This window comes from Podarcis tiliguerta, assembly GCF_965153285.1.
Source record: "Podarcis tiliguerta genome assembly, chromosome: 9".
NCBI lineage: Eukaryota > Metazoa > Chordata > Lepidosauria > Squamata > Lacertidae > Podarcis > Podarcis tiliguerta.
The window spans coordinates 49,211,225-49,224,132 of record NC_139542.1 but is presented as its reverse complement, the minus strand read 5'-3'; the positions used below and the strand labels follow the sequence as shown (position 1 = coordinate 49,224,132).

At 38.1% G+C, this 12,908-nt stretch overlaps 1 protein-coding gene across 6 annotated transcripts in view; it reads right to left on the bottom strand.

The window, feature by feature from the left end:
• TRAPPC11 (trafficking protein particle complex subunit 11) overlaps positions 1 to 12,908 on the bottom strand; it is a 71,319-nt gene that overhangs the window by 52,729 nt on the left and 5,682 nt on the right. For all 6 annotated transcript variants that reach the window (XM_083458041.1, XM_083458039.1, XM_083458040.1 and 3 more), the window contains exons 7-22: positions 12,456 to 12,529; positions 11,978 to 12,074; positions 10,871 to 11,004; positions 9,905 to 10,052; positions 8,684 to 8,777; positions 7,595 to 7,674; positions 7,429 to 7,507; positions 7,291 to 7,345; positions 5,752 to 5,897; positions 5,130 to 5,191; positions 4,907 to 5,039; positions 3,718 to 3,848; positions 2,330 to 2,482; positions 1,508 to 1,695; positions 909 to 1,057; positions 211 to 332 (exon numbers count right to left, since the gene is read on the bottom strand). In XM_083458041.1, coding sequence (XP_083314167.1) covers positions 211 to 332; positions 909 to 1,057; positions 1,508 to 1,695; positions 2,330 to 2,482; positions 3,718 to 3,848; positions 4,907 to 5,039; positions 5,130 to 5,191; positions 5,752 to 5,897; positions 7,291 to 7,345; positions 7,429 to 7,507; positions 7,595 to 7,674; positions 8,684 to 8,777; positions 9,905 to 10,052; positions 10,871 to 11,004; positions 11,978 to 12,074; positions 12,456 to 12,529 — 1,845 coding nt within the window. The remainder of the gene's footprint in view (positions 1 to 210; positions 333 to 908; positions 1,058 to 1,507; positions 1,696 to 2,329; positions 2,483 to 3,717; positions 3,849 to 4,906; positions 5,040 to 5,129; positions 5,192 to 5,751; positions 5,898 to 7,290; positions 7,346 to 7,428; positions 7,508 to 7,594; positions 7,675 to 8,683; positions 8,778 to 9,904; positions 10,053 to 10,870; positions 11,005 to 11,977; positions 12,075 to 12,455; positions 12,530 to 12,908) is intronic.

Genomic DNA, 12,908 nt, shown 5'->3' with positions numbered 1-12,908 from the left:
GAAAGAGTTTCCCTCCTTACTGTCCCATATGTATCGTGGCACAGATCCAAAGAAATATCATAATCCTGAACTTCTATTGGAGTGAAAAGGGAACTGAACTGTAATCAATCTTCTTTGGATTGGGGCCTACATCTCAGAGGTACTCATGTGCAACATAATTCCATCACTGCTTTTTAATACTTATAATATTTGTCACACTGACATATTTACCTTTTCACCTGGTTGCAAATCTCCTACAGGGATATCAGTAAGTAAAGCAGGATAGGAATCATCACACATTTCTGTTCCATTTAGAGTCACATGAGTTTTTTGAGTCAGGTTTGCATCTTGGCCTAAAATAAGGGGGTAGTAGATTGTCGTACTTCTTAGGTTTACAATAGCAACAACTAGGAAAGATTTTAAGTTACTTTTATTACGAAATTGCAGTCAATATGAACTTTACGCAGCACTGATCTCATGCAAAGTTAAGTTCTTCAGAACCACATTGGCCCAGTTCACATAAAAGATTGTCGTGGAGCTGATTTGTGAACCTTAAGCTTGAACATCCTGTCGCAAACCCACCTCCCAGCAAGACTACAAGGAGGATGGAAACTTTTGCTTCCATTTTAGATTAATCCTATTTTAGCATTACATCTGAATCCTAAAATGTGGTTTTAAGATTAACAATTGTTTGCTGAAAGCTTCTTAAGTTACACTTTGAAGTCAGCTTGCTGGAAAAGACCTGTGTTTGGTTGTCTTCCAGCACCAATCCAAATTGTCTATAGCTATTTATTTGTCATAGTTATTTAATTGTCTATAGCTATTTATTTGTTATAGTACAGGAGAAGGGAGTGATTTAATCCTTTCCATAATAAGTCCATCACTCTCTCTAGGAAATGTGAGCAAGTATCACGGCACATAACAAATACCTGGTTTTAAGCCTGCTGTGAGCTTTACATCTTTGGCAACAGTCTTCTCGTGTGACTGAATTGTCACAACCAAACAGTACATTTCATTTGTCAGGGCAGGAGGTTCGTGACTTAGCTGTACAGAAATGTTTGGCACTCTGGAAATGACCCTTTAATAAAAACAAGAGAAAGATCAACTGCCTGCTACCTCTCAACATTCTTACGTCCTGGTCTTATCCGCTCCTCTAGCTGCTGCTGCAGCGCAAGCCTCTGCTTGCAACACAGCAGCAGCATTCTATGCAAGGCAAACAGTTGACTTTTGTTCCACATGCCTTTCAAATCCCCTCATATCCTCTCTTCTCGACACATACTTTTGCAATGTCACAAATGTGCACTAATGCTAAATGCAGTACTATTAGCTGCCCAGCACAACACATACTCAGGCATTTCTCGATACTATTTTCATTACCACCATTTCCATTTTACAAATGGGAAGAGAGGGAAGCTCTGCATTTTTCTAGTTTACATACACACACACACACACACACACACTCCAAGACACCAGACCATTCTATGTATCCATTAAACATTTGCCACTGCACATGCCGATTCCCACTTACATGGTGCTCGTCTGAACTGCAAGGCTATCCCAATGAACCTCATTATCTGGAAGTTTAGGTCGCCTTTTGAAGGAACGAGCTGCAAGCAATGATTCTTGAGAAGAAGCAGCATCTCCCCCTCCTCCATGCCAGTTCAAAATCAAACACCGGCCGTTCTCACCACCCAGAATCAAATCCACTGATGTGATCTGGAAGAGAGACAAATACCATTGGGACTTTTCCACTCCAGTCTATGTAATGCCATGAAAACATACAATATTCACCCAGAACCAGACTAATACAAAATTCACATTACCAGTGCCACCTCCTTCTCTATGAAATTATGCTGGGGCAAATCAATATTCTGAACTGTCTGTGCATAAATCAGTCTGCCCCATTGGACATAAAAATCTCCAGCATCAGAATTTTACAATTATGTGTGGATCTATTTTCAATATATGCCACCTTTACTGGAAACTTTGTTCAGAAGTCAATTCAAAAGGACTTGTCCCACTACAATCTATATGTGCACAGGATTGTGATCTTAGGATTTCTAGGTTTTCTAGAAAATACTGCAACTCTGCCATGTCCCCTTTCTACCAATGCTGCAATTTTGGCCTTCTGAATAATGCAATGCCCTGCAGAGTCCCAGCTGGTGCAGTGCTGCAGCACAGCTCAAAATGTTCTACTAGTGCAAAGGCCTTGGGCATCTAATTCTATCTCCTGTTTGTTAAAACTGTACTCCCTTGGATTAGTCTGTTAGTGTTAACAAACTCCTGAATTATGATTAACCTGTCACTAAGCTTTTTAATGTATTGTTTTGAATATTAGTTAAGGACTTACCTCAATCTTCTTTCCCACATCCTCAGTTTTTGCCACAAATTTGAAAGTGAACTTCTTTGTCTTACCAGGGATAAGACACAATGTCCCCTGGCTGGGTGGTTCCACGTCACTTTTTTGATAGGCTTCTTCCACCACACAATATTGGTTGTATTCCTATAGCCAAAAGAAAAAAAGAAAAAAAGGGGGGCAGGTTTTCAAAAACAGCACCACTACAAGAGTAGAATAATGTACCAAATCTCATTTGCTGGGATTACTGTTTTGCCCCCCAACCCTTTTAGAGCTAAAAAAAAGTTACACATACTACGCACTTCATGTCAAAGCAGCAACAGAAAATACTCACAGATAAATGTATACAGTCGTACCTTGGAAGTTGAACGGAATCCATTCTGGAAGTATGTCCGACTTTCAAAATGTTCGAAAACCAAAGCACAGGTTCTGATTGGCTGCAGGAAGCTCCTGCAGCCAACTGGAAGTTGGCTTCTAAAAATAGTTCACAAACCAGAACACTCACTTCCAAGTTTGCAGTGTTCAGGAGCCAAAACATTTGAGAACTAAGCTGCTCAAAAACCAAGGTACGACTGTATGTTGAAAAAGAACTGTCAATTGCGTTTTGAAGCTATTTAAGACGAGAAAAATTCAGGAAACATTTGTAATTTATACAGCAATCCTAGATACTAGAGGGTGCATCCCAGTGAATCAGTGGGGCTTGGTTCCAAGTACAGACAAACAGGATTGCGCTGCAAGTAGTTTAACTGGTTACTTGGGATAGCCAACACGGTGCCCTCCTGATATTGTTGGAACCACCATTAAATCAGTTCTGTTCTTACAGGGATCACTACCTACACAGAAATAAAGATGCAGATTCTAAAAAAGAAAAAAAAAGTGGAAAAGGAAGTACTGATATTTTGTAGTATAAAAATGGTTAAGGTAAAGGTAAAGGTACCCCTGTCCGTATGGGTCCGTATGGGACTCTAGGGTTGTGCGCCCATCTCACTCAAAGAGGCCAAGGGCCAGCGCTGTCCGAAGACACTTCCGGGTCACGTGGCCAGTGTGACAAAGCTGCATCTGGCGAGCCAGAGCCGCACACGGAAACGCCATTTACCTTCCCGCTAATAAGCGGTCCCTATTTATCTACTTGCACCTGAGAGTGCTTTCGAACTGCTAGTTGGCAGACGCTGGGACCGAACAACAGGAGCGCACCCCGCCACGGGGATTCGAACTGCCGACCTTTCGATCGGCAAGCCCTAGGCGCTGAGGCTTTAACCCACAGCGCCACCCGCGTCCCATATATAAAAATGGTTAGCATAAGGCAAATCTTATCCACTGCCCATCAAGAAGGTATTAACCTTCCTCAAAAGCAATGCAAGTTTTGTTGTTTTTTAAATTACCTGATTATTGAAGCTAACACACAGCTTAGAAAACCGGATAGGATGTGGACAATCAGCTTTCAAGCATATGTCAAACTGAACTGGTGTATCAACGTGAAAACTTGGAGCAAGAAACTTGGCTTTGCACTGCACTAGAGTTTAGAGCAAAAACAAAAGACAAGAAACACAGTATTAAGTATGACTGTCATATTTCACAGAAGACCAATGGTAGATGAGCTGTTCAGTTAAGTGGGGTCTTCTTTTCTTTCTTGCCCTAGCTAAAGACATGGAACACTTGAAGTGAGATTCTCTAGCTGCAATCCAAGCAGATATGCAGTAGGCAGAGGTGCTTCTACTGCGTTCACTTATCTTCAATCAAATAGAAACAAGATGTATCATAATATATCTATTATATATTAGGGTGTGCACAGAAAAAATAGAATATGCCTCAGCTCAGCTCAACATCATGTTTCACCATGAATTCGAAGTGGAGGTTCACACCACCATATTTCCCAAAGCATTGGATAGATTCTCCCTTGACCACAATAGGAAAATGCCTTTAACTTAATTTTCTTTTTGGCAGTATTGGATTAAATTTACAGGCATAGTAACCATTCTGATGAGATGAAGCCTGCAAAAGTTCTGACTGGTGCAAGTTTTTTGTGTGTGCTATGCATCTGTGCGGTTTTAAAAAACCATTTGATGCAGTTCCCTGTGGCAACTGGAATGAACGTGGCATACAACCACACAAACATTTTGTAGTTGAAATTTCCCACTGAAATCTAAAATGTATATGCTCAACTTTTTATTTTTTTAAAAATAATATTTATTAAACGTTTAGAAGTTACACAAAAAAGAAAAAAGAGAAAAAAGAGAGAGAAAAAGGAGAATACAAAATTACATAATAAAAAGGCAAAAACAAAAGCTCTCTCTCTCTCTCTATATATATATATATATATCTGGATATATTTATGCAGAAACCTGCACTATAAAGCGTATATGCTCAACTTTTTAGTGCAGGTTTCTGCATAAATATATCCATGCACTGTATCAAGTCCCTACTTCCAAATCTAGCAAAATCTGTAAACTATCAAAAATATAACTTTCAGAAATGAAATATGGATGTTTACAGAATTGAAGTGTGCACTTTCATTTTTCCAACAGCTGCACAAAATGTTGCTTTTTTATTTTCAATAGCTTTGATACATACCAAATGGAATAAAGTCTTGCACTTCTATTGTAAAGATATTACTTCCTGCCAGAGAAACTCGGTCAGTCCACAACTTCTGGGCAGCTTTCACAGAAGCAGCATCACATTCAGGTTCTGGATCTGGATTCTCATTCTGAATCCAAAACAAGAATTATTAGTTCTATATGTAAAACATTTACATTTTTGGAGATTGTCTCAGAGAAGTTGGATTCTACCTACTGACCATGAGAACTTTGATCAGATTCTTTTCTATCCGAGATTTTTGATCTTCTTTCAAGGTAGACGCTGATGGAAAATAAAAAAACAAATTAGGAAAAAAGGAATAATAATAATAATAATAATAATAATAATAATAATACCCCATCTTCAATTTATAATGAAGAGTTACTGCCTGCAATACCTGCAAATGTTTTAACATTCCCCAGCTATCTTCATACTTAAAATCAAGGTCTAGTTCTTGCAAGCAGCTCCAAAGAAAGTTCAGCATATTTGTTGCATTTCTATCCCGACAAAGATCTCAGAGCAAGATGTGTGCCCACCTTCCACACACACACACACACACACACACACACACACACACACTAGGCTGAGAGTTACTGAACAGTCCATGGTTTACTCAGGGAATTTCTTAATGTAGTTGGCATTTGAACATAGAACTCCTTGGCCCTAGATTGTCTAACCACATTTGAAGCAAAATCACAAAGAAGAGGTCCCTTAAAGAGACATCAACCCTTTTAGGCAGGGCTGTTCCATACACCACAAATGCCTTTCATCTGCCCATGTTTGCACTAATAAACATTCAAATCAAAATAGTTAAAAAGAAGAAGACAGAAATGAAGTCTTACCCCTTCCCAGCAGCTCCAATGAGTATGTAAGGTAATCTTTTATTTGCGCCATGAGATAGGAACATTTAAGAGCTGTGGTCAGTATAGAAGTAAGAAGAGTCCACCATCCTTCACTACGATAGTCACATAAAACATAATCTAGCAGCCTGGAAAAGGGTTAAAAGAGAATTTAACTAAGCAAACGAATCTGACAGTTCATATAAAAATAACACAGAAGCCAAATAGAAGATACACCTGATCAAATAAGCTTTGTGATGTGAATTTCCTAGGGGGGAAATTAATCCGAACATTTTCAGTTCCCTATGACAACTGGGATCCGATTTCACATCTTTGACTTCCACTTAGCAAACAAAGCTAAAGTAGTACATAAGGTTAATTTTACATGCCGCAAAAGTAACTTGGAGGTTTGTTCTAATAGCTGAACTGAAATATTAAGCTGAGCACAGAATGGAGAAATCCCACTGGTTACTCCTCCAGTGCTCATGGAAAAACTGCCGGCACACACTAACCACAGGGGAGTATGTCAAAGACACATGAGCCCTACATAGGGGAAATAAACCCATCATGGCAGTGCAATGTCTAGGAGCAGTATCTGAGAGGGTGCAGACTATGGCATCAGTCTATTTCTCCCCTAACAGAGTTTACTGGCAGTTAGGTTTGATACATCAGTAGGACATTCTATTGATATATTTCTGACTTCCTGCTGGTATATCTCAAGAGATGATGGTAAAAGAGGGCTGTTGCTGAATTCTAAAACCTTCCACAGCATACCCACCCTAGGATTTCACCTTTAACAAGAATTAAATGCTGTACTCAAAAAGAAATTCAGTAATTTACTTGACAAATATTGTTACTGAAATTTCAGTTACAAAATATTTGCAACTCGGCACTCTACTGAGTTAAGGCAATGAAAACACGTGTCCTAGGGAAAACCACTATGAAAATAGCAAATTTGGTTAGTACTGTCATTATCTTAATGCATTTTTAGAAACTGAGTATTTCCCCTATACCTTCAGATTTCCAACAGTTATTTCCTCTAGAAACAGTTATAAAAAATACAGAATTTATCATCTATTACATTTGTACATATTGAATTATAGCTACAGGGTGGCATCCAGTTAAACAGTTTACTAGCAGAAGGACTTTTGACTGTGCAAAAGAACTTACCCTCCCTCTCCTCTCCCCACATGCCACCTAAATCTGCAGAGAGTTTGAGAAACCCCCCAAATATACTTAAGAGGCACACAGAGGAGAGAGAGAGAGAAAGTTCTGCTGCACAGCCAAAAGTCCTTGTGCTAGTGGAACTGTCTAGTTGCATACCACCTGTAATATCTGAACTCACTGAAACTATGCCAGGATAACTTGTCCTGTTACAATTTATGATAGGTTCACGGTCAATAACTTTCAAACTGACCCATTCACAACGCTCTTCTATACACTCCTGAAAAAAAGTTTTCCAATTTTCACTTAAATTACTAAACAAAAATTAAAAATAAATACCTAAAATCATGCAGTGGCATTTATAAAAATCATACTTACTTCAAAGCTTTGGTGTAATCTTTAGTATCGTAATACTCTTCACCCATCTGAACCACTGAAAAGAACATTATATTATTTACAGTATTAAAAACTGTAAAATGTGTTTTATTAAACATTAGTTAGGAATCTTATACTTACTCAAGTGACTTTTCATTCTTGGACATTTGTACTTCTTGAATTGGGCAACTGCATTACTCAGCAAGGTGATTATTAGCTCCTAATAAAAAGTATTGTTAAAGTTATATTTGCCCTTACATCGACAGCCTACAAATACTATTTTATACTATACTATACTAATACTTACAGAGTGAAGAACCTTTCTCTCTTTCAGTTGCAGCGCCAAAATTCCCACTTTCTCCTTTTCGGGATCATTGAGATCAAAGCCTGCATATGACAATGAAAAATCCATCTTAATGAACTACTGTACATTCTTTTGTTACAAGCCTAGTTCCAGTTCAAGAATGTTCATATTCTAAACACTGCTCTGTATCTCAGGAGAAGGAATGTTTTAGAACTCAGGTGTATTCTTTGTTCTTTTAAGTAGACTGTTTTAAAAGATAGGCTGAAATAATTAAACATACTAAAGACTAAAGCACCTTTAAGTGCTATGGTCTAAGTCAGCCTACTAGGAAAATTACTGCTCTTAGCAACAAAGCCAAAACCTCACAATCTGTGGTTTCTTGGCAACAGCCCATAAAAGGAATAATTCCAGAAAGGCAACACTTATTTAATTTTTGCTATTATAGAGGCTACTAATAATGACACGAGCCTTATATCACACAATGAGAGGGTTTGCATTTATCTGGTAAACTCATTCTAAGCCTTTGAATGGAATGTTTAAAACCACAGGCTTAGTTCACTGTCATCCCGTTCCAAATCTCTGTATGGGCTCTAACAGACAGAAGTTGCTTTTCCAAGCATAGGCTGCCTCATTCATTTCAACAGAGATTATAGATCTCCAAGTGAACAGAAATATACAAGCCAATCTGTTTCCTCTAGTCTTGTGCCACTTTAAAGATTAACCAATTTATTACGGTTCAAGCTTCCATAAGATCAGTAGCAGCAGGGAAGCTGTCAGTCAGAGGAGTTCAGCTAGCATTACCAGTCTTCTCATAGTGCAGAGGTAGAAACCTGTCACCCTCCAGATGTGGAGGGTGATGTGGTTGGACTATGATTTCCAGCAGTAGTAGCCAGAATGGTGAATGAACCAACATCACCTAGGGAGTAACAGGTTTCTTACTCCTGTCACAGAAGTTTCCCCAATATGCTTGGCAGGATGTATAAGGCTCTCAGGAACACAATTTGAAATATACACACATTAGGATAAATGTTTGTTAACTAAGATTGCTTTTTGTTTATGTTCTGTAGGCAAGAAACTGAAAAAGATATTTACTTAGTATTCCCTGCCTCCATGGTCTTTGTCCGTAGAAGTCAAGCATTCCAGTTTGAGTTTCCAGTGGATCTGGATTGGGATATATTACGGAAGACTGCAAATTAAGCAGAGAGAGCCTTAACTATACTGTTAAAGGTTATGACACAGTGTGATAATAAAATACACAACCGAATGCTGGGGGTGGGGATGGAAAGACTTCCAAAATGTATGTGATTATAGAAGAAGCAAAACCACATCCAAACCTGTATCGGCACAGAGGATGAAAACAGAAAAATGCTTGTTGGTACATAAAGGAACTACACTGAACCTACATATACCTGCTTAAGACCTGGAAGCTGTACACTGGCTCCCTTGGCCAATAAAGCGAGTTGAGCGCCACAACCCCAGAGTCGGCCACGACTGGAACTAATGGTCAGGGGTCCCTTTACCTTCACCTTTATCATAATACTGTAGCATGACCTATCATTAGAGTCTGTGCCCAAATAAAGTTGCCTAGAAACCTATAACTGAGTAAAAGTGCCGACATAGACTAGGATTCTAAAAGGTGTGCATTATTTAGATTACACAACACCTGCATTTGCCATACACAAACCAAGTTTTTTAAATCTCTCTGTGTATATATGTCTATAAGTAAACATATAAATCTCTTGACCAAAAGTTATGGGCTTATAAAAGTAAGCTTACAGAAGAGATTACAGGATCTGAGATACCTCAGTCAGTAGGGCATAAGACTCTTGAGCAAAAGATTCCTGAATTACAGGGGGTTGGACTAGGTGATCCTAGTGATCCAATTCTACAAGTTTATGACTCTGAGTGTGAACTCATTAGTTTAAAAATACCAACTTACTAACCCAGAAATCTTATTATTCATGTTACCTTTACCTGAAATTCACTGAGAAATCAAAATAAGTTCAGCCTTACTTTTGGTTAATTTTTATAACCTACGTGCCGCAGGTATGGTTTATGTTGATGGTTTACGGCCCATGTTGATTCTTTGCTGCACTGGAATCACACACAGGAACGAACAGGAATCAGCTTTTTGCACACCACTGTAACTGATCAGTGCATGGTAACACCATTCACACAAATGAGTCAGCACAGCTATCTAGAAGTCAGTATTTTAAAAAACCCTAAAAGCTATAGTCACTTCTTGCAGAAAACCTTGTAAGAATATGGTCTCAGAAAGGAGGGTAAACAAATGTAAGGCAGCCTATGACTCACCTCATGATTACAGAGACTATTGGCCAATTGCTTCCGTTCTTGTGCATAGTATGCTGCCTGCTGGTAATAGAAACCAGGATTCTGAGTTTGAATAGCTGTCAGTCCTAGTTTAATAGCTTCATCGAACAAATCTCCAAAAGCTTGGAATCTGTTTAAAACAAAAAGGGAAAAAATCGCACACACATCTTCAGAACCAGACACTTCAGATTTTTCAGAAGGATTAAGCAGAGTAGCAACAGGCAACTAACTCATGGGCCACCCAAAATCCTGACCTCTTTCCAGGACCCCAAGAATCTTAATTTAAGGAAAGAATCCAAAACTTTCCTATATAGCCATTAGAAATAGAAAGTCTGAAAACTCAGGGCATCCTTTGCCTCAAACCAAAATAATTTTAAAATAAAGGAACCCACCAAATATATCACTACAGGTCTCAACTCTCATGATTTCTATATTTGTTTCAAACTTTCTAAGGATCCCACTGGGCCAAAAAATAAAATCAGAATTATGCATGTGATTAACATCTGCAATGTTTACTATCTATGATAGGTGCATGCAGATGGTTACTTGTTAACAGAATATGGAAGTTGGGGGACATTCTCTGGCTCACTATATATTAGCTCACTATATATTTATTTCTAGTGTGGCCCTGAACATGTTCCCCATTTCTTCTCTGAAACATGTCTGGAACAGAAAAACACTGAAATCTAGGTAACGAGCACAAAAGAATTTGAGGCTTGCACCAGTCACTTTGGTTCACATCCCAGTAGCTTTAGGCAAGTCATTTAAGCCTCAGGTTCTTCATCTGTATAATGGCAACCTTCCTCCTAGAGCTGCAGCTATAACTAATGTGGAATCTCATAAGGTTTATGTAATAACTTGCAAACCAAAAGCAACACCGTAGCTGCAGCTTGAATAAGCTCACCTATTCACTAATCACTGTAGTAAAATTACTAAGTAAAAACATACTGTTTTGACATCCAGGCAGCATGCTCAAAAGCCAATTCAGCACTCCCTATTTTTTTCTTGCACAAATCTATGTGTTTTCTGAACTGTGCAATTGCATCCAGCGGTGTATTATGTTGAAAACAAAGGCGACAAATCTGAAAAGATTTGAAATTAGAACACTTTGATTAAAATATTTTTCAGTGGTATACCAGATTGACAACTACAACAGAATACAGTTGTTGTAGGTGAACAGTAACAGTACAACAAACGTTAGTTTTATAATTATGTTCCTCTCTGCGCTTTCAGACTATTTCATTTTTTCCCACAGTCAAAATGAAAAGTCAAAATGTAATAGAAGCACAAATTCCAGTTATTCACAGGAAGTAACCTCAAATCATCACAAATATGCCAAGGAGACCAGTGGGCAACAGACTCCCCCTCAGAAAGAATTTGATGAGGAGAAACCTGTCTGCATTTATAGGAGAATGCTGTTCTCATGGGTGCTTTCCCATGTTAACATGAAAACTTGGGATGAATAATCTCTACCAGAGCTTTTCAATTACTTGAATCTGAAAGAAGGATAAGTTGAATGGGGGGATGGAACTTAAAAGTTAAAAGTAGAAAGATGTTTTAATCCATATACTTCATGTGATTCAGTACAGAAGCATTCAATATAATAAAATAAAATAAATAAATGCAAGATTTCACTATTTTTAGCGTTTCTAGCCTCCAGGATAACACAAAACCATGGACAATAATTTAAGAAAGGATTATGATTTCTTGTCTTGTTACTTATTCATCATTGCACAAACTGTACCCTCTGCAATTTCAGTGCCATCCTTCACGACCCAACGTACCCGCCCTCTGTCCATTTACTAGATATAACTTTTTATGACTATATTGAGGACCAATTACACTGTGCCTCTATACTTTATACAAAGAGCATGAAGAAAGGTCATTAAGGTCTGTAGGAACATTGCTTTACCTTACTCATTCTGCCTATACTGCCTCTTCACATCCATTCAGGATATTCAACTAAGAAGTGTTCCTTGTCCTTAAATCACTCAGAACAGGAACTTCTGCTACAAAATGTCCTAAGGGCGGCCAAGTTAAATCAATAGTCATTACCTTGTAGTTTATAAATCCTGCCATAGTCTTGATTTCCAATATGTTTGTTTCATGAGCTCTCAGTTCATGTACAAGATTATATGCAGTTCTGTAATTTCTAAGTAAGAAATGTTAAAGTTAGAGGTTGTTCACTTGTTGTAGAATAAATAAATTAGTAAGCCCCAAATGTATTGCTTTTCTTTTCTTTGGACCACAACAGCGAGGCCCAGAGTCCTTTTTGAATTAAAGGGGTTTACTGTTGCCTCTCCTCTTGAGTAAAGTTACTTCAGAGGAAATATATTAAATATACTTCATAAAATGCTGCAGTGCATATTTACTCATGGAGAATGACAATAAATCATTTTAAAGATGGCAGTGGAAAGGTGCTCTTCACTCCCTTGTCTCCCATCCCACCCACAAATGGAAGATATGCCTCTCTTTCTAGACTGGGGGAGGTGGGAGCATCCCATGATTCTAGCCTCTGCATACAAGTACTTACTTGAGAGCATTCTGTGTGTCTTGCTTCAATTCACTGAAGAATCCTATTTTGAACTGGTGTCTAACAAACAGAAGCTGCAACACAAGCAACGTACAATATTTTTAAAAGGTGGTATTAGTTTTAAAGCCATCAACATGACGCTTTAGGCAACACTAATGCAGATTAATACCAAACTCTAAGAATACCAAATCAATTTATTCCATCATAAATTAAGGATACTGATTTGGCCTGCTTTTAAATGTGTAACACCTAGTGTTATTAATGCTTGCTTTATTCTTGCTACTTGCTTTATTCTTCCTACTGCGAAAGTTGCATTTTGATTTGTTTTGCATTCTGGTGTGATTTTAGAAATGGTCTGTATTCTTATAGAACATATGGTTGTAACATTATGGTATATGCCACTAAATACTTTTAGTAGAAGAGTAATAAATAAATAAATAATATTTCTAAAAT